General features: G+C 47.1%; 3 protein-coding genes across 11 annotated transcripts in view; 1 reads left to right on the top strand and 2 right to left on the bottom strand.

Moving 5' to 3' along the window:
• Positions 1 to 3,128: 3,128 nt before the first annotated feature.
• KCNAB3 (potassium voltage-gated channel subfamily A regulatory beta subunit 3) lies at positions 3,129 to 12,598 on the bottom strand. Of its 3 annotated transcripts, XM_020966499.2 has the most exons (15): positions 12,196 to 12,598; positions 11,784 to 12,034; positions 10,043 to 10,086; positions 9,902 to 9,939; positions 9,458 to 9,537; positions 8,471 to 8,515; positions 8,319 to 8,363; positions 7,719 to 7,762; positions 7,356 to 7,442; positions 6,930 to 7,015; positions 6,612 to 6,732; positions 6,328 to 6,422; positions 6,053 to 6,173; positions 5,185 to 5,273; positions 3,129 to 5,056 (listed from the first exon to the last, which is right to left on the bottom strand). In XM_020966499.2, exons 1-15 carry the CDS (start codon positions 12,307 to 12,309, stop codon positions 4,979 to 4,981), a joined length of 1,338 nt encoding a protein of 445 aa, XP_020822158.1. In that variant the 5' UTR covers positions 12,310 to 12,598; the 3' UTR covers positions 3,129 to 4,978. The 3 variants fall into 3 exon arrangements, with proteins under 3 accessions (XP_020822158.1, XP_078011777.1, XP_078011778.1); XM_078155651.1 differs by lacking the exon at positions 12,196 to 12,598 and having other exon boundaries at positions 11,784 to 12,166; XM_078155652.1 differs by lacking the exons at positions 8,471 to 8,515; positions 12,196 to 12,598 and having other exon boundaries at positions 11,784 to 12,166.
• A 306-nt stretch (positions 12,599 to 12,904) lies between these two features.
• On the bottom strand, positions 12,905 to 18,804 carry TRAPPC1 (trafficking protein particle complex subunit 1). Of its 3 annotated transcripts, XM_020966502.2 has the most exons (6): positions 18,674 to 18,803; positions 18,418 to 18,516; positions 17,989 to 18,059; positions 17,326 to 17,464; positions 15,377 to 15,405; positions 13,184 to 13,296 (listed from the first exon to the last, which is right to left on the bottom strand). In XM_020966502.2, the coding sequence occupies exons 2-6, from the start codon at positions 18,514 to 18,516 to the stop codon at positions 13,275 to 13,277; spliced, it is 360 nt and encodes a 119-aa protein (XP_020822161.1). In that variant the 5' UTR covers positions 18,674 to 18,803; the 3' UTR covers positions 13,184 to 13,274. The 3 variants fall into 3 exon arrangements, with proteins under 3 accessions (XP_020822160.1, XP_020822159.1, XP_020822161.1); XM_020966501.2 differs by lacking the exon at positions 15,377 to 15,405 and having other exon boundaries at positions 12,905 to 13,296; positions 18,706 to 18,804; XM_020966500.2 differs by lacking the exon at positions 15,377 to 15,405 and having other exon boundaries at positions 12,905 to 13,296; positions 18,674 to 18,788.
• Positions 18,805 to 18,969: 165 nt separating this feature from the next.
• Positions 18,970 to 20,647, top strand: part of CNTROB (centrobin, centriole duplication and spindle assembly protein) — a 29,781-nt gene continuing 28,103 nt past the window's right edge. For 4 of the 5 annotated variants that reach the window (XM_020966491.2, XM_020966492.2, XM_020966493.2 and 1 more), the window contains exons 1-2: positions 18,971 to 19,972; positions 20,137 to 20,417. In XM_020966491.2, the coding sequence (XP_020822150.1) occupies positions 19,942 to 19,972; positions 20,137 to 20,417 (312 nt within the window). In that variant the 5' untranslated portion in view covers positions 18,971 to 19,941. Of the gene's footprint in view, positions 19,973 to 20,136; positions 20,418 to 20,647 lie in introns of all 5 variants that reach the window. The other variant, XM_078155649.1, reaches the window with a different exon arrangement.

The following is a 20,647-nucleotide window of genomic DNA, read 5'->3' on the forward strand; positions in this document are numbered from 1 at the left end:
ATATTTTTATTTCCATTTCTACTACTTTCAGTAAGTTTTGAGGCCACAGTGTATTGAATATATCAGTCTTGTGAATGATAGTGGCCCTGGGTTGTGACCACAGAAGAGTCTAGGTGGAGGCAGGGGTTCTAGAGCAGTAGACTTTCAAGTTTTGCTATTTTGAATAACAAAATATTGTTGAGTAACGTGCCCAAGCTAAGCCTAGGCACTTTCTGGTAGTGGCCAGACAGAACACTGCTGCCTTTTGGGGGCTTGTCCCCACATGCCTCATTGAAGAATTGAGGTAGCTATTGGGCAGAGAGACACCTCCTGGTAGGGAATTAAGATGTTACAGTCACTTGATGGACTTGATGACTGACAATCATCCTCTGCCTTCCTTCAGGAAGGCAGCACACTGCCACCATTACTGCAGTGCCCCATGTGTCACATGAGAGTCAACAAGGTGTCCTATATGTAAATCTTGTTCCCAACTAATGTGCTAACTCTTAGAGAGCAAGGATTATTTCTTATGAGGTATACATACATACATACATACATATATATATGTATATGGGTTGTTTTTTTTTTTGGTGAGGTGTTATGTGTCTGATGCCAGATTTGAACTCAGGTCCTCCTGATTCCAGGGTCAGTGCTCTATCCACTGTGCCACCTAGCTGCCCCTAGGTATATAATTCTTATATGAGGCATATAACTATAAGATAATGAGACATTTTTAGACAAACCATAAGTTATATGTGCAAATAAATACTGCCCCTTTTAAAGTTGTCATCTTGGAAGACCACATTTATCGTAGCTGTTTAAAGCATTCCTAGAATTTCTCTCTCTGAGAATTGGTTTCCTGGTCATTAAAATGGACTAAATAATCTCTAATGTCCTTTTCAGATCCAGTGATTGCCTTCAGAACCTTCGATAATCTTGTGATCATCCTTAGTGGTGGCAGATATTTTCCCTTGAATTAAAAACAGTCAATTAAAGCCAAGAAAAGTGTGTGATCAAGCCATTAACTATGGTTTGCCTGGGATGGGGGTGAGAGTGGGAAATGTGTGTCATACAAATATGGAGTTGATTATTCATAGGGGCCATAAGTTGGCTCAGGTGATTACCAAAAAGCAAACAGCTTAGGACACAGGATGGCCTGAGTGGTGGCAGCATCACTGAATAGCTTCTCAACAGAACAGTTTTGAATGTAACAACACTCATTTAGATAGGCAAGCTCTAGGATATGAACTTAGAAAAAAGCTCGGGTTGTGTTTTGTGTCTTTACAGTGAGTGAGGCAATGGATGGTAGGAATAACAAGGGGCTGGAATGTCAGCAACTCTTTCTTCATTGATTGCCTGCTGGGTGTCTAGCCAAGCAATTACTCTTTTCTGCTGGATGTGAAGGTTAGATGCACCTATCTTCCAGATTTAGGGAGGGAAAATGGTGGTGATGGGAGGCAGTGTGGTGGGAGAGTAGGGCTGGAGGGACAGCAGAAATGACATTCTGATTGTAGTCTCATTCCACATCCCTAGTGATGTAACATTCCTGAAAGACCTTAGCAAACCTTCATTCATCTCTAGTACCATGGAACCTGTCTTCTTTGGGGAGGATGCCCACTATCCCCATTTGTTGGTTTTCCACCTTTCTCAGTCACTTTATGGGCAGTTAGGTGACCCACTGGATAGAGTGCTGGGCCAGGAGTCAGAAAGACTTATCTTTCTGAATTCAAACCTGTCCTTGGACACTTACTAGCTGTGTGACCCTGGGCAAGTCATTTAGCCCTGTTTGTCACCGTTTGCTTATCTGTAAAATGAGCTAGAGAAGAAAACAGCAAACCATTCCAGTATCTTTGCCAAGAAAACCCCCAATGGGGTCATGACGAATCGGACATGACTGAAAACAGCTGAACAACAACATCTTTGTGGATCTCTGTGTCCACCTGTAATCCAGTTTTTCTACCTATTTTATTTTCTTTTATCTTTGTGGGATTATCTCTCTGAATATTTCTGTTTTGCTTCTGCATGTCTCTGTACCAGCATCCTGTGTCCTAAGCTGTTTGTAAATCATCCAGCCCTTTGGAATAGGCTACAATGTGGGATCAAGCAGAACAAGTCTAATATCCCTCATCCAAGTAACAGCTTGAAGACAGTTATCATGCCACCTTTCCCCATGACTTCTCTCTAGGTTAAATCTACCTAGTTTCTTCAACCAATCCTCATATATCATGAATTTGAGGTCTTTCACTTTCCTTGTTACTGGGTATTTTCCAGCTTACCAACATCTCCCAAGCTGCCTCAGGCTCAACAGTATTCACTGTTCAAAGCTGGAAGGATGTGTTGAGATCTTTAAGTCCAACTTTATCATATAAGAAATGGGGAAACTGAGTCCCACAGAGAAGGGATATAAAAGTCTTCCACCACTATATTTATAGCTCAAAGGTAGCTAGAGATTATTGGAACCAAGCTGCTCATTTGACAGACGAGGAAGATAAAGTGGTTTGCCCAGAATCATGTAACAAGTCAGTGGCACAGTGGATCACAGGATTTGGAGCTTGAAGATCAACATATCCATTTTCCTCATTTTTGTAGATAAGTAAACTGAGGCTTTGAGACAGTAATTACTCAAGGTCAGGAAATAATTGAGTATTGTGGCTGCTACTCAAATATAGGCCCTCTGACTCCAAATCCAGGGCTCAGTATTACCTCTTCAGAAGGGAGAGAGGGAATGAATACTTATGGACAGGATCTTGGAATGTAAGAATCTTAGGACCTCAGTTCCTCATCTCCAAAATAAGGAGGGGGCATAATGGTCTAGATTATATCTAAAGTCCCTTTTGAGATTTAATTTCTACAATCATTTTATAGTTTCTGAGGGAGAGAATGTAGAGTCTGAGGAATAGAGTCCTTAGGACTGAGCCTTGGAGAACATCTGTAATTACAGGTCAGTGAGAAGCAGTAGGGTATAGTGAAAAAAGCATTGGACTTAAATATCAAGATTAGACTTGGCTCTGAATCCTGCTTCTGATACTTACTTTGACTGTGACCTTGAGTAAGCTAATCTCCCTTGGCCTGTTTCTTCATCTTCACGTACCTCACAATGTTGGTAGGAGGAGCAAATAAAACAATGCATGTAAAGCACTTTGCAGACCTTAAAGCATTACATAAATATCAATTATTATCAGGAGAGGAGGCAGAAAAAGAACAATAAAAGAAGTAGAATAGGGGGAAGAAAACACGGGAGCCAGAAATTGAGGTACAGAAGAGCGTGGTACAGTGGAAAGAGCACTGAATCTGGAGAGGACCTAAGTTCAACTATCACTTCAGACTTACTAGCTGTTACCTTGGCCCAATCAATTAGCCTCCCTGGGACGGATTACTCATAAAATGATGGAACTCAGGGATTGTCTCTGAGGTCCTTTCCAGCATTAGTTATGATCTTATGATCAGTGGCATTGGGGAGTGGACAAAAGATGGAAGAGAAGTCCTTTGGATATTATTAGGTACCCTAAATGTAGCTATGTCCAAAAAGTAACTAAAGGGGTGAAAAGATTGAACAGTGAAGATGATCCCTTCCATCTCTGAATAGTGTGATCCTATGGAACCAGTTGTCTGACTCCCTGAGGAATGCAGGGACAAGGGAGTGGGGAAGGATCCAGAGCTGGTGTGTCAGTCAGCCTGGGCCTTTCATAGAAACTGGCTGCAGGGGTCCCTGAGACAAGTTTCAATGGTAGGGAAAACCAGGAGATGTTATGGCACATCAGGGCCCCCAGAAAGATTGGAAAAGACAACCTAGGGATATCAGGTTGAGGTGTCTGAGTACTGGGACTTTACCCCTTCCCCTCAAAGACTCTGTGAGGAAGAAGCTAAGTCTTTTATTTTCCCTGGGAAGGCCCATTATTATTGCTTTAGGATTACTGCCGGGGGTAGAGAGTGGGCTTTCCTCTGCTGCTACCCCAGCAGCACTTTCCTTTTCTGAAAACCCATCACTCAGGGGCCATTCTGTGAGGATCCCACTCCTCAGCCTGGGAATTAAAGGATGCCATGTTTATCCATGCCAAAGGATGTCAGCTTCCACCCTTGTGTCCCACATAACATCACCGTCCACTTCCCTGCCAGCTGCTGAACATGGCATCCTATTCAAATCCACCCGTAAAGTCTGTGGGGGCCTGACTACCGCCCCCGCGCCGCCCCCCCCCCCGGCGACCAAGGTCTTAGTTATGCGCTGCATAACTTCACACCTGAGTAAAGGGAGCCCTTGGCGTCCCTAACATAGTGGACGCTCAGTGGGGTGTTGGGGTTTTCTCGGTGCCCTCTGACGACATCCTGTGAACATCTCTAATGACGTTCCAAAGTGATGTCACCACTCGATTCCAGCGTGGGCTCTCTGGACAAATCAAGTGACTGTCAGCGCTCGCTTCGACCAACGCATCAAGGATTCAAGTCCACTCCTCCGCCCCAGTCTCCCCTGGAATCGGTTCTTGTTTATGCTGCCTTTTGCCCCACTGGTTAGTTCTTCCGGTCTCGGAAAACGTCACGCAGTCTTTTCATTACCTGACAGATGGATTCTCTCGAGACCTCCGCGCATTGGGGGGGTGGGAGGGCAGGAGAACAAAGGAGGCAAAGTGCGGGGCGGAAAAGAGAGACAGCCCCCCAGTTCCAGCTCATGCCCGGGGGAAGCTATACGCCGGGAAGAGACAGCCAAGGACTGGGCAGGAGGGTAGGGAGTTGGAGAACTACTTTCCTTCCCCAGCCATGCTGCGGCAGGATATGGCTTATAAGATCATGCGTGTAGCCGGGACTCCTTGGTGGGCGGGATCATCGGGGGCCTCCCGCCGGAGCCTGGGAAGCGTTAGTTCGCGTTAGGGCCGCTTGGCTTCTGGGAGAGCCGGAGGAGGCTGGTTGTGCTGCTGCTGCTGCTGGCGCTGCTGCGGCAGCGGGGTGGGGAAGAGCGCGGTGCTGGCTGTGAAGGGGGCGGCGCCTGCGCCTGGCGTGAGGGACACTACTTTTTGGAGTGGGGTTTGTTTCCCAGGAGACCGTTGATCTCCAGCACCTTCTGGGGCGTCAGCTGGCTCAGCACCTGGGAAGGAAGGAAGGGAAGGCGCCGGGAGTCAGGCCCGGGAGATTCGGGAGGACAGAGTGGGGCTCGGCCCCGAGGGAGGAGCTGAGACCTGGGAGCGCGCGACGCTGTCACCCCGCCCCTTTCACCTGCAGCGCTCCCAGGTTTTCCATCAGCTGTTCCGTGTTGGACACCTCTAGCAGGACGGAGCTGACAGCCTCGCTGCGGAGACACCAGGCTGGGATAGAAAGAAGAGGGGCAGGGGGAAGACAGCCTAAGAGAGGGCCTAGAGCCCCCCTCAATGGAGCCTTCTCTTGGGCACGTGAACTTTTTCTGATATACTTAAGTTATCATAGGCAGTTCTCTAAGATTAAATTTCAGATCACTAACAAGTGTGTATAGGTTAGAAGACGGGGTTTGTTAGCTGCAGATCCCCCACACCAGAAATCACAAGTTTGGTTCCCCCTCTCCCCCAAACTACATAAACTAACACAGTTGAGAAGTCTGGTGTAGCTAATAGAATGCTAGCTAGCCTTATAGTTAGAAAGACGGGTTAAAATTCTGCTTCTCAGCGTCTTATGCAACTCACTACAATTAAAACTTTACAGACCAGGTGCCCATCTGCATAGGTGGAGAGAGTTTCCACACCAGAAGTTCCCTAAAAGAATGAAATCCAGCTTGACCAAAATGGAAAGTAGATGGAGTATTTCTTGTAAGGACCAAATGACATCACTTAAATAAAGCTATTTTAAAATCTTAAAGTGCTATTTAAATTTAGCCATTATAATTACATATATTTCTATGTTTCCTTTTTTTATCCCATCCCAAACTAAATAAAATCCTGTGATAAATTATGATAAACTCTTTGAAGGCAGGGAGGATATGGGGTTTTTGTTGTTTTTTTTTTCCTCTCCCCTGTCAGCTCTGATTTTGAGAATTGAATGAGGAAAATATCTAACATAGGCAAGTCTATTTTAGGGTAAGGATTAAGGGTTTGTAGGAGGAGAGCCTCCTCACCAATAGAAAGCTGAGCCACTGTGCAACCTAGTTGGTGAGCAATGGGGAGCAGGTCCATGACCTTGGCCTGTTGCTTCTTGCCGTCTTCACTCTGTACCTTGTCCTTGAGCCACTGGTAGCCCTGGAAGAGAAAGGGAGGTGGGGAGTGGGGTGGGGTGAGAATAACTAACAGACTCCTCCATCTTTTTCCTTCCCAAATAGCTCAGAACAGCTGAATATCCCCAGTCCTTGCTCTCTTCAGGTGCCCAGGGATCTAAGTCCTAACACTCGTTTACCTTGATGGTCCCCCTGTAAGTTTCTGGGATTCTTCCTTCGTGCTGGGTAGTAATGACGCCACAGGCCAAAGGGGACCAGGTCACTGAACCAACACCTGTGAGCAGGAGGAGAGAAGACTATGGGAAAGAGGAATAAGGAGAGGATAAGGGCCAATTTTAATGGTGAGCAGAAGGAAGGAATCTAGAGAACAGTATATAAAGAAAGAGATGGCATATGTGAGGAAGAAGGGCTGAGGAGGCTGAGGCTAGAGATGTCAGGCAGGGTAGGGAGAGTAGTCTCTAACCTATCTTGTGGTAGAGCTCAGGCAGCTGTGTCTCCACCTTATCCCTCTGAAACAGGTGGTACTCGGCTTGTTCACATGCGGGGGGAATCAGGTTGAATTGTCGGGCCACTGAGTAGGCCTCCTGGATTAGGTGTTTGGAGGAAGTAAGCATCGGAATACCCCACCCAGTTACCTTTCAGCTCTTCACCGCTCCCCCTCCAACCCAATTACTTGGTAAGCATGTATTCTGAGGATTAGAGGTTATAGTGTTGTTAAGGAAATGTATAGTGTATAGTATTTGTACATATTTAAGGAAATGTATAGTATAGTATCACATACCATGATTTCTGCAGCTCCCCATCGGGATGTCCCCCAGTACAGTGCTAGTCCCTGGTTAATTACAAAGGTCATGGCCCGGACAATCTCTGGGTGTGTAAGGGTGATGAAATCCTGACAGTTAGACCCCTGGGATTCAGGCATCCAGTCTCCCAGATGGATGAACCCTCTTCCCTATAGCCATATCCCTCCAAGAATCCAAATACCTCTATGTGAGATTGAAGGGTTAATGCTTGAGTTCTGCCCAGTCCCCTCCCCCCCCCCAATCCGCTTCCCCTACCCTCTTCTGGAATCCCTGATGGGGGAGGTGGGAAACCTGGGAGCACTCTGAGGTCCTTGGGGTTGGAAAACCTTGGGGTCAGTGTTGGGGAGGTGATCCCCAGATTTATGGGCATCTCTACGTTTGGGCATTCTTAGGGTTATTTTCACCCTCCATGGGACTGTTGGGGTCCGAGCGATTGGCGAAGACTATGTCTACATATCCCAGTTGAAGCCGTTCCAAGGAGCCCCACAAGCCTGGGGGAGGGGGAAGAGAAGATAAAGTGACCTCAGTCTCCTCAGATATGGCCCCCTAAGTTCTAGGTCCCTGATTTTCTGCCTCTTGAAGTTCAACTGTTCGGATCTCATCCTCTCTAATATGACATCCCCTTCCCCCTCCCCCCAGCCCTATAATCCCTGGACCCTGAATCCTCCAACTCCTCTGGTTTGCTTTCCTGTATTCTTGGTTCCCTCCCCAGCCCCCCCCACAACATCCTTTGATTTTCCCCCCACTCCCCATTCCTAGTGCCTCACCCTCAATGATGTGTTTTCGGCTCAAGCCTCTTTCAGTCTCTGCCCTGTGGGAAAAGTTGAGTTTACACTGGATGATGCTGCAGATAGATGGTAATAATTATAACCCAATGGATCCCCACATCTCTTGAGTAAGGCTCAACTGGAATGATAGGTATGAGGATCTTCCCTTGGAAAGGACTTCAGAGTCCAAGAATCCTTTTTACAATGTTTAATCAATCAACAAACATTTATTAAGCACCTACTATGTGCCAAGCACTGTGCTAGGTGCTAGGGGTGTGGAGACAAAAATCAAACAGTCCATTGCCTTCAGTAGATTATCTCTCAAATGCCTTTGCTTGAAAATCTCAAGTGAGGGAAAACCCACTATCTCCTGAGGCAGTTCGCTTCATTTTGGAACAGTTCTCATTATTAGGAAGGTATTCCTGACATTGAGCTTAAATCTGCCTCTCTGCAACTTTTACCCATTGCTCCTTTCCCCCTCACTAAGGATAAACAGAACAAGTTTTCTACATAACAGCCTTTCAAATATTTGGACAGCTATCATGCACCCACTCCAAATGGTCATCCCTAGTGGAGGCTATGGGGAAAGGAGATACTCACTGTCCTCCCCAAAAGATTTTGGTAGTGATGATATAGCTGGATCTCCTAAAAAAAAAAAAGAGAGAAGTGGGAGTGGGGTCAGCAGGAACAAGGTCATTGTGGACTCCCCTCCCCACCCAAACATCCCCTCCCTTGTACCCCAACAGCCTCACCTCCAACCCTTGCTCTTAAGGATATTGCCCAGTGTTCGTTCTGCCCTAGAAAAGGGGAAATAATAAGGGAGCAGGGGGCTCTTCCCTCTAGTGATAGCCCCCCACAACTTATTTCTAGTTTCTGTTCCAGCAGAGTATGAATAGCATCCATCAGTCCCTAGGCCCTATATTACATTGAAAAGAACAGAGAAGTTGTAGCTCTGTAGTCTGGTAGAAACAGAAATACAGCTTTTTTTTTTTTCATTTGTCCTAACCCATTCTTCAAATTCCACAATTCCACATCCTTGGCAGTTTTGTTTGACCATCTCAGTTTGAAATGCTTTTGAACTTAATAACGATATACAACTTACATTTATGTGGCACTTAAAGGTGTACAAGTGCTTCACCCCCCCACCCCACCCCCCCTCCGCAACAGCCTTACAAGATAGGTAGTGCAAGTATTATCCCTATTTTTTGAATGAGGAAACAGATTTGGTGGTTAAATGCTTTGACTAGGGTCACACAGCTAAGCAAGTGTCTGGAACCGAGGTCCTCTCACAGACCAGGTTTCTATTTACTATGCCACACATAAATTATTGCCTTGTACCTTTCCTTCTGTTGCTGGTGTTAAAAGTTTATAAATCTTGTTTGTTAACTACATTTTCTGTCTTGTCTCTCCGATAGGATTGTAAACTTCTTGAGGGCAGGGATGTATTTCTTTGTAGTCCCCATGATGCCTCCTTGTTGCCCTCTCACAGAGTTGGTGCTCGATAAATATGTATTGTTTTTATTTTATTTCACCTACATATCCTGTTCATTCTACTGTTGGGGTTTCAACATCCATGTTTCTCTAAGTCCCTTCAAAGACCCAACATGATGGGAAAGGCAAATGTTCACTGAAGCCAGGGACTATCTGAAGCAAAGATGAGAGACCCTCTTTTCCTCTCCACTCCCAACCTTTTCCCCACTAATTGAACTCATACCCTTCCCCTTTTCCCTGGTTCATACTTTCCTGCTGCATACACTTCAGCTGTGTCAAACAGATTTACTCCATGCTCATATGCCACAGTCATCAGATTCTCTGCGGTCTAGGGATAAGTATGTTGGGGTAGATAGAATTAAGACTACCTTTCCAATGGTTTTCTTTACCACCCTCAGCCCTCCAAATCCCAAGAGACTTGTAAGTGTTGTGAGTCTTCAAACATAATACTACCATCCCATTCCTGCCCCCTGTATCTTTTCCACCTTCCCCTTTTCCTAACTTCAGTTTCATTAATCCCCACCCTTGTTTCCCATGCTCTATTTCCCATATCCATTATACTCCCTTCTCTAGCCCACCCTTCCACAATCCCCCTATTGCCCCATCTCTCTATTTCCTCCACCCTTATCCCTCTATTCTCTACATCCCTCCCATTATTCCCATCTGTCTTTTGGGATCAGAGACATTTATACCTCATCTGTGATCTGAGACCCAAATGTGACCCAGGTACCTGCAGAAAGAAGATCCAGGGACATGGGGGCTATGAGAGACAAGTCTCTGAAAACCTTGACCCTTAACAGCCTCCTCATCTTTTCATTTCCCATTAGACTCACCAAGGCCAAGACAGGATACTCGAAGACCAGACTTGCCCAAATTCCTGTGGGATAAAGAAAATTCAGTAGAAGGATCTTCACCTTCAGTTCCCCTTGGAGATGTAAATAAAGAGAAGTTCTCTAGTTCTTTCCCTCCTTGAATGTGTTCTTACCCTCCCCCCATACAAAACCCCAGGCAAACTCATCCGTGAGGGCAGCACAGTGCTATCAGTGTAGGCTATAGACACTCAAATATTTGTTGAATGAATTAATTAACTTTCCTTTGGGGCCTGCTGCGCAATTTCTATTTTCCCTACTGTCATTAAAATCTGCTGCCTGATTTCTCTTGACTTGTGTCTCTTCTCACAGTCATAATCCATGGATTTCCCTATATAGGACATGGTTAGGTTGTCACAGTTTCTTGGGTTTGGGAAGGATAAAAGGATAGTTAATTTGGAAGGTAAAGGGGTAAGAAGATGGCCCCGTGGGAAGTGAGTTATCTCCAGAAGATTAAATAGCAAATTGGGATTTTGGTTGGTGGAAAATAAAGAAGGGACCACTGAGATCTTTCCCATCCCTATCAACCCCCAAAGCTTGTGAAAATAGGGGGATGTAAACTTGATGAATGATTAATTCCCTTCAGTCCTTTGGCAGATGGTTGTCTATCATAAGGAATCTTTATTAAATCATCTAGACTGGTACTACAAAGGGAACAGGGAACAAGGAAGCCCAGCCCCTCTCCTCATGGTTCTCCACCCCCCATTCCTATTGGCTAGTGAAACTCCTTCCCAGAGTCATCTGCACCCTCTCCCCCCTACCCCAAAAGTTTCGGAATGATTTAGTTCTCAGAATGAGAAAGGATGGGAGTGGGGGACAGGATGGGGTGAGATATATGGTTTCTTAGGTGACAAAACCCTTTCAGATGAATAGCCTCACCACCCCACGGCAGGACAGGGTAGAATGCCTTTTGCAATATCAGAACACGGCTGTTTACCAAAAAAATCCCATCAATTTCTTCTGCAGTGGAGGGGGGAGGGGAAGGGGAAGAGCTCCATGCTATGGGGTGGGGTTATGGGCTCCTTACTGTACCTCACGTATAATATCAATCCCTCCCTACTACTCCTTCCAAATCCCCCTTTGCTCTCCCCACAGTTCTGCAAATCCCCTTGGGACCCAAAGTTTTTTTCCCTTGGCTAGGATCATTTCATCTATCTGAAAAAAGTAGAGGACCCTGAAGTTGGGGTCAGGAGAGTGGGAACTGATGGTGAAAGTAGGTCAAATCCATTATTGCTTTAATGACAACCAGGAGCTTAGTGAGCCCCACTGCCAATTCTAGAGATATAGTGGCTGGAAAGCAACGGGGTAGGGGAGATAGGGAACAGACCCAGAAGACACTCCCTAAGTAGCATGAGGGGACTTTAAACACCCCCTGAGCCCAATCTCAGAATACTTTTTTTTTTTGCACTCCTGCCTTAGGGATGGGAGGGAAGCTACAAGACAGAACACAGCGAACCCTAACAACTTACTCTGATTCTCAAAAAAGAGTCAGGAGGTGGAGATGGAGAGCAAGACAGCCAAGGAGAGAGAATGTGAAAGAGATGGAGACAGATATAAGTAAGGAATTGGGATGTTGCTGGTGAAATTTGAGGAGTCTAGAAAAATGAATGTAGGACACTTGGGAGGCATGAGGAGGGGTCGCCGAAGCGGGGGAAGGGTAGGGACACGGCTAAAGAGAGGCTATTCTGGCCCCCTCCTCCGGTACCTGTACTTCATGCTGGTGCCGCGGCCGGTGCTCTCTCGTAGGGGCCCAGAGAGGGTCACAGCTGCAGGACCCAGGGGTCGTGCAACTGGCACAGCCCGGGCCTTGGGGCCAGGTCCCCCTCCCCCAGAAGGATTCCCGTGACTGCTGGTCACTCCACTGCCATTCCCGCCCCCAGGGACAGGTCGGGGTCCACACAGACGGTCCTCACTGCTCCTGCTGCGGAGGTTTTGCTCAGTGCAAGCGATGGACACCTGCATCCCGGCTCAGGAGGGAAGGAAAACGGGATCCTTGAGGAATCGGGGTGATTCCGAGAAGGTAGGAAGGAAGGACTAGGGACGAGGTAGGAGAAAGAGGAGGTGGAGGTATGACAGGACGTGGCTGAGGGTTAGGGCAAGTCGGGGTAGGGGCAAACCAAAGGAGGCGAAGGTCCTCTAGATTCAGTGTTCTGCGAAGACTGGGGGACGAGGTGAGGCCAGGCGGACCGGAGACGGAGTGGTGGCTGGAGCAGACCCGGGGAGGGGAACATGGAGGGCAGAGTGAGAACAGGAGTGGCCCAGGAGTTAGGCTGGTGGAAGCGGGTTCCGGGGATGGGGAGACAAGTGAGGATGCGCTAGAAGTGGGGAGAATTCTTTTGGGGAGCCAGACAACTGGCACAGGGGCTAAAGGAGGGGTCAGGGATTGGGGTTCCAAGTCTCCAAGGAGGTCCTCGGAGGACAAGGAACCCTAGGGAGGGAGGAGGGGAAGGAGGGCAGAGGTGTAGCCGCAGCAGCCCAAACCGCAACCCGAGGGGGTTCTGCTTCCAGCCTGCAGCTGCTCTTAGGTCATCTGCATATCCCCCACCCCTCATCTGCATAGCTTTATCTCCACCTCTCCAGTCTGAACACAAGCTCCACCTCCCCAGTCTGCACAAGCTCCACCTTCCCAGGCTGCAGACAGGGGGTAGTAGAAGCTTTATCTGCGTGACCCGGCTCCCTCAATGGAGAGGGAATAAGGAGGCACCGTCCTTCTCTCTCACCAGCCACCCACTCAAGACCCGTGTTTGGTACTGGCTCCAGGACTTCCACCTCTCCCTTCTGGCTTCCCAAAACACCCTCCCTTTAGCAAAGACGCTCCCAGGGACATCAGACAGGTGAAAGCTTTATTGTCCATTCTCAATACAGCAGCAAGGGGACTGGCGGGAGGTGGGCATTGACTAGGTGGGATCAGAGCATCAGAAGCAAAGGACAACTGGAGCTGGAAGAGTCTGGAGGGGAATTCAGTCCTGGGTTTCATCAAGTAGACACTCTGGAACAGCGCTGGGGCGGACTGGAAGGCTCTTCGGGTGACCAAAGCAAAAAGGGAGATGTAGAATGAATACAGATGTAGTTCTGGAAGAATGCTGTTCTCAGCCAGCCCGGGCAGAGAAGAAGGGCAGCGATCGAACGTAGGCATCAAGCCGACTGCGAAAAAGTTCACTTTGTACGGTTTGACCCAGTGGGCACAGTGGATTCTTCACCACCAACTCCACATACAGCTATGGAAGAAGAGAGGAGGGGATGGAGAGACAAGTCAGGGGGGACAGGGAGGGAAGGAAAAGGCTAAGGTTCTTTTTCTCCCTTAAATCCCCATTCTTTCTAGATGCTCTTTTTCTCTTCTCCCTCTCAACCTTCACCTCTCCCTAAATCGTGGAGATATGAAGTGAAATATCACTCTCCATGATACTAGCTAGCATTTATAAAGAACTTTAAGTTTGCAAAGCACTTTACAAATATTATCTCATTTGATCCCATAACATCCCTGGGAATGTAGGTACTATTATTATCCTCATTTTATAGATGAGGAAACTGAGGCTTTACATGACTTGCCCAGGGTCAGAGATAGTAAATGTTTGAGGGAGGATTTGAATTCAGTTTCAAATACAATAAAGTTAGAGACCCTGAGAACTTGGAGAAAGTATGTGTGCTGGAGGCACACAATGGACTCTGAGGGACTGTGGGGAGACTTGGTGAACCACTGACTCCAATACAGATATTATCATTAGTACTATATGAATGAAGTTATTTCATTACTTTGAAGACATCCTCTACTTCTCACTATCTCAAGTCCTCACATCCAATTAGTTGACATCTTACCCATTCCAACTTCCATAATATCTCTTCAATGCATTCTTTTCTCTCCACTAACATAGCTGTAGTCCAGGCCCTCCTCACCTCTCAAGTCCTGACTATTTTGTTAGGCTCTTAATTGGCCTCCTTATCTCCTATCAGAGCAGCTGGGTGTCCCAGTAGATACACTGCCAGGCCTGTAGTCAGGGAGACCTGAGTTCAGATCCAGCCTCAACTGAACAACAATCTTGTATTTCTCTCCCCTCCAATCTATCCTCCACACAGGTCTGACCAAACTCTGCAATTCACATTCTGGTTTTGATCTATCTTTCCAGATTGATTCTACATGACTTCCCTTCATGAACTCTGCGGTCTGGCCACTCTAGGCTGTTTCTCATGACATTGCATCTCTCATCTCCCTTTGCACAGGCTGTCCCCCAAGCATGGTATACACTGCCTCATCACCTCTGCTCAAAGGAATTTCTCCTACATCAGATCCTAATCCCCCCACCCTACCCCAGATGCTAGGACTCCTTCACTGAAATTACCTTGCATTTACTTTGCAAATATTCTGTATCTACTTACACATGTATGAACGTATGGTGTCCTTAAGGGCAGACTATATCTTTTTAATATCTTAATTCCCAGCACCTTGCACAGTGCTTGGTACATGTCATTGTTCAGTCGTGTCCAACTCTTCATGACCCCATTTGGGGTTTTCTTGGCAAAGATACTGAATTGGTTTGCCATTTTCTTCTCCAGCTCATTTTACAGAGAGAAACCTGAGGCAAAAAGGGTTAAGTGACCTGCCCAGGGTCACCTAGCTAGTAAGTATCTAAGGCCAGATTTGAACTCAGGAAGATGAGTCTTCTTGACTCTAGGCCCCTGACTCTATCCACTTAGCTGCCCCTTGGCACATAGCAGGCACCTAATAAGTATTTGTTGACTGAAGGTAAATAGACTATCTCAGGAATTGATGTTAGGGGTCAAGTACTAGCTCATATCATTGAGATCTGCATGCAACATCATAGGGTTTTGCATACAGGCTGCAATACTTCAAACGACGATCTATATGCAAAAAATGGCATAAGAGATGTTATAAAACAATGTATTCTCCTAACCCCATTATCTGTCCTCACTGCAACCTCCCAACTCTTTTGGGCATGGTGGGTTTCAGATGTCTATGGGAATAAAGAATGACATCTGGGTTGCAAGGTTCCAGGTGACTGTAAGAATGGCAATTTTCTCAACAGAAATATGGAAGTTAGGAGGAGGTTTAGGGGGAAAGATAATGAGTTGTTTTATTCATATTGAGTTTAAATGCTTATGGAATATCCAGGTGTAAGTGTCCAGTAGGCAACTGGTAACGTGAGCCTGGAACTCAGAGAGGGATGAAAGCTGAATATATAGATTTTTGGAGTAAAGAGATGATAGTTGATAGGGAGCTGACATGACCAACAAAAGTGTATTGAAGAGAGAGCTCAAGTCAGAGCACTGGAGCATACTCACGCATAAGAAGCAGGATATGGATGATAACTCTGCAGAGGAAACCAAGAAACATTGGTCCAACAGGCAGGAAAGGAACCACAATAGGACAGTGTCATGAATATTAGGGGGGAAAAGTATCCAGAATGAATGGGTCATTAGCAGAATCAAATACTGCAGAGATCAAGACAAATGAGGACTGAAAAAAAAAGCCAAAGGATTTAGCAATAAAGAAGTCTGGAATACAACTGCTTGCTGGGCATCTTTAGCTAGATGTCATACAGGCATTTCAAATTCAAAAACAGAATTCATTATCTTTCCATCTAAATGCACCCCTCCTCTTCACATCCCAGTTTCTGTGGAAGGTATCACCACTGTTCCAACCACCCAGGTTTACCACCCAACAGTCACCTTCAATTCTTCAGTCTCATTTACCCCATCTATATCCAATTAGTTGCCAAGCCTTGCTATTCCCTCCTCGACATCTTCTAATTTCTAATTCATTCTCTACACAGCTGCCAAAATGATATTCCTAAAGTCTGATCATATCAGACATCCTCTGCTCCAGAAATCGGAACGGCTCCACACTGCCTTAAAGCTAAATACAGACTCCTCTGTTTAGCCCTTTACAATCTGACTCCAGCCTCTCTTTCCTGGCTGATTACATACATATTAGTCTCACTCACATACTCTGTGTTCTGGTCAAACACCTGCTTGCTACTCCCTGTATACAATATTCTATCCTTTGCCTCCATGCCTTTGGACAGGCTGTTCCCCTGTTCCTGGAGTGCCTTTCCTCATCCCCACATCTTGGAACTCCCATTCCTGCCCCTACCACTCACTGTATATTTACTTTGTAAAAGTAAATATGTTCCTTATATCCTTATCTGTGAATGGGTTATATCCACCTAGTATAATGTAAAAGTGCAGAGACTCTCACTATTACATTTATATACCCAACACATAAGGCAGTGTCTGGCCCTTAATGAATACTTGTTGATTGATGGATTGGAATGGGACATGGACTGGTCATGTAGGGATAGGAATAATATATGGACAGCACAAAGGCTATCGGGTACCAACAACATGTAAAAACAATCGATCAACAAAGCATTAGGTCAGGAACTGTATATGGTACAAAGACAAAAATTGGAACAGTCCTTGTTTTCAATCAATCAGCAACTTCCAACCAACCTTGACCAACATTTTGTAATTATGTCATTAATATATTATCAACCTCCACTAAAGTCCTACTCTGAGGCCTCATTTCTGGAAGTCATGCCAGTAGAACACACGGTCTGCTAGGTCCTACCAAATTGGAAAGGTTTTGAGTAGCAGTCTAGACTATACGCCTGAGATCTGAGGACAAACCTCACTAATTCTGGAGTGGTTTGGCTACTAAATGATAACTCTCTTTGGCTATAGCAGTTCATGAAAAAAAATCTACTAAAGTGTGGACATGTGACAATTTGTAGAGGGAGTAAGTACCCATACCAACAAAATCTCATAATTTCAAAGCACGTTATGAGCAAACCCTGTCATACTTCAATATTTCACTGTATTGCAGCACTTGGGGGTCTCACTGATGTGGGGATTCCTTCCGCTGGTTCAAGCTTACAATTCTATCCCATAGAAATCCTATGCTTTCTAATTCTGTGCTATGCTTACCCAATATCTCCTTTACATATCCTTTATGGGTGATCTGCCTAACTTGCTGGAGATCTTTCTCTAGATAGATTGTAAGCTCTTTTGAAGGCAAGGACCATTTCATTTTTGTCTTTGTACTGTGTGTGCACAGTTCCTGGCACATGGTAGATGCTTAATAAATGTTCTGTTGATTGATCATTTTTTCAGATGTTTTTGCCACAGAGAACCAACAGAATTTTGAGATTTTGGAGAATCTTGAGCTGAGCCCACAAGAGCATGAGGGAACTTAGAGATGCTGACAGAGGAAGGAGGGAGAGAAGACTGACCCCGCTGTAGATATGGTGTAAGACATCCCGAATAGGTCCTACACCCAGGTCTGTATTCATTACAACCTTGACCCCAGTGGGCGTCTCATAGTAATGAAGCTTGTAGCGGCTTGTCTGGAAGGCAAGGAATCCATCTTTCCTGCAGAATGGATGTTAAGGAATACATTTGCTCTAGACCTATGATTTTATTGCTATAGGTACATCTCATGTAGAAATTCCCTCCATTGATGAAAATCTGTAATTAGCCTGTAACTTATTATCTTAGAGAGTTGCCTGGGTACTAAGAGATTACGAGACTTCCTCATGGTCACAAAGCTATAGCATGTCTGAGGCAGAACTTGAATCCAAATCTTCCAAAAAATACCCACTTTTGCAAGAACTTTGGAGAACAGGGTAGAAATATCTTACTTTCTCTCCCATCTTTGACTCTCGCTACACTCATCCAAAAAAAAAATACCCTTCATCCTAGTGAAGGGCTTTAGAATCCTATACCCTTTCTCTCCCAGCTCTAACACTTTTTTCCCATTTGGTCCCATCCACTAAGTCCTATCCCCATTCCCGGATCATATTATCTCAAAACCTTATGGTCAGCCAACTTCCTCTCCAGGGTCCTTTTCTCTGTAGGTCCAAGAAGCCCAAACCCCATTCCCACCCTTAGGATACATGTCCACAGGTGACATCTTGCTGACAAAAGATCGGATGGAGAAGAGCATTCCATACATCAGCTTGTACTCCTGACAGGAGCCGGGAATAACAACAAACATTTCACATTTATGCATACTTATCAAGTGCTTTCCTCACCGCATCGCAGCAAGGGTGGGGGCTGGGAAGGGGACTGTACTATGCCCATATCACAGAGAAGGGGACTGAGGCCCTGAACAATTAAATTATCTCATAAAAGGAAAATGAGGCAGGGAATGGGAGAAATGACTTGGCCAAGGTCGGCACAGCGAGTTAAACCCTGGGTTCTTTTCCCTAGGCCACCCTGCCCAGAGTGGGAAGGGATGGGGAAGTGCTGGGGGCCAGCATAAGGGTCCAGGAGAGCACGCCGTGGTGCAGCATTCCCCCCCCTTCCCTGATCGTGCGTGTCACCTCCTCCTTGGGGATCCCCGCCTGCTTCTTGCGGTGCCACTCGCTGTAGTGCAGGCAAACCCCATCTCGGTCAAACAAATACAGGTTGTGGACAGTCATCTGTGGGCGGGGTGGGGGCTCCGAGTTAGTCTGGGGAGCACCCACTTCTCGCTCCCGCCTGAAGCCTCTTCCTTCCAACCTGGGATCTCCCCACTTCCCCAGCACCCATTCTGCCCCCTTCCCGAGCCGATTCCAGAACACGGCTCCCGAGACTCACCAGAAATACACCCCAGCCGTGCGCGTGCGTACCTGGGAACCACGGGGGGGGGAGTGTCCTCTGTCACCTACCACTTCCGGTTCCTGCTGCGACCCAACTCCGTTTTCACGGAGACGCGCGGGGACGCGTAAGACAGTCCCGCCCCCTCCGAATGGCTCCGCCTCTCCTAGCGCCGCCACACCGAGCGTCCTCTGCCCGCTTCCCCCACAGCCAATCCTCTGTGGCGCTGGAAAGGCGTACGCTGCCCCCTCCCAGCGCCTCCAACCCCATTCAAGTCCACGCCCCTCAGCCCGCCCCTTTCCCGGGCTCTTTGAGCAGCCCTAGTTCAAACGGGCGATTTGGGCCTCGCGTGCGGCCAGAACCCTACCGGGGCGGATGGATGCAGTGGTGCGCGGGCGGGAGGCCAGGAAAACGGGCAGGTGGCATCCAACTGTTCTTGGAGGGGGAAGGGAAAAGGATCACCCACCCCCAGGAGGTGGGGGGGGTCTGCGGAGGGAGCGACCCCCACACACACATGTCTTTTCTATATTAACGTGGTTAAGGATGCAAGGGCCCAAGTGGAGGGGAAAGCAAAGCTGGGGGAGTGGCCTGGACTCCAGAACTAGGGGAGGATGGCGGCCAAGGGCAGCTAGGGAAGGACCTCTCCACTGGCGTTGACTGAGGAGGTGGATGGCCCAGAAAAGCCAGGTGATGAAATTCTTCCCAGGAAGGACTGGAGGGTATGCTCAGGGGCCTTGGTTCTCTCTGGGGAGGACACAGGGCCCCTAAAGGATTTGACCCCCCCAGGAGATTGATCAGGTAGGAGTCTGAAGGAAGTGGAGCCATATTTGGGGCCCTCTTGGGGGTCCCACCCTTGGTTTGCATCTCTACCCCTCTAGGGATGCTTAGAGCTAAAGTGGGGCATCTGCTGCAAAGTAGGCTGATCTTCCTGCTACCACCCACACCCTGTTGGACAGGAGGAACTGCAGGGTAACTCTAGCTATCCTCTTCCTCCTTTTCTCTCTTTTCCTTTTCCTCCTCCCTCTCCCCCAACCCTGAAACAGGTAAGCTTCCCTCACTTTGCCTACTATCTTTACTCTCAAGAGCTATAGAAGAGAAGTTTCTTGCCACATTCTGTGGCCTCTAGACTCAGGAGAATCCGACAGGCTTGGTCTGGGAGCCATGGTGACTTGGAACAATGAAGTATTCTTGGACTAGAGTCCTGATCCAGAGGGAGACATTGGAGTGCATGCACTCAGGGCCGATGGAAGCAGCAGTGATTTAAGCCTATGGAGATGTCTCAGCAAGCTGACCCTCTGGGTATGAGCCCAATCTGTTTTGGGGAGATTTCCTCCTGCTACTCCTTCCTGGACCCCATCTCAGCAAGCCCTTTTCCTATGCTGTTTTCTTTTTCTCCTGGGCACCTTTTGAATGGAGCCAAGAGATTTCTCGTTCCCCCTGCCTTTAGCTCTCTTCCCCTCTAGCCTCCATGGCAGCTCAAGCTCCAAGCCCCAACTCACCCCTCCGGCCAGAGGACCTCCTGAGTGATGCAGCAGGTCCCCCTGGACGGAGCCAAGGAACGTTCTCAGAGGTGACGTCTCAGCTTTATGCTTCTTTGCGGCAAAGCCGAAAGGCAGAAGCCACTGCCAGGAACAGTCTGTACCTGGCCTCCAACTCAACACCTCCTCCTGAAGAACTTGAGGGCCTTGCCCGAGAGCTGAGCCGAAGCCTGTCAACTGGGGTAGAGACCAGTTCTCAGAGAAAGGTGGGGCTGGGCACTTGGGGTGATGGATACTCAGGTCATTGGATGAATATAGAAACAAGATAGGTTTTGTAAAGGGTTGAATTTGGATTGCATGCTTTAATTCAACAAATATTTATTAAGAACCTACTCTGTAGCTGTGTGATCCTGGGCAAGTCATTTAACCCCGATTGCCCCACTAAAAAAAAAAAAAGAACCTACCCTGAGGAAGCATGGTGCCAGACAAAAAAGAA

This window comes from Phascolarctos cinereus, unplaced genomic scaffold (assembly GCF_003287225.1).
Source record: "Phascolarctos cinereus isolate Bilbo 61053 unplaced genomic scaffold, phaCin_HiC Scaffold_5;HRSCAF=322, whole genome shotgun sequence".
Classification (NCBI taxonomy): Eukaryota; Metazoa; Chordata; class Mammalia; order Diprotodontia; family Phascolarctidae; genus Phascolarctos; species Phascolarctos cinereus.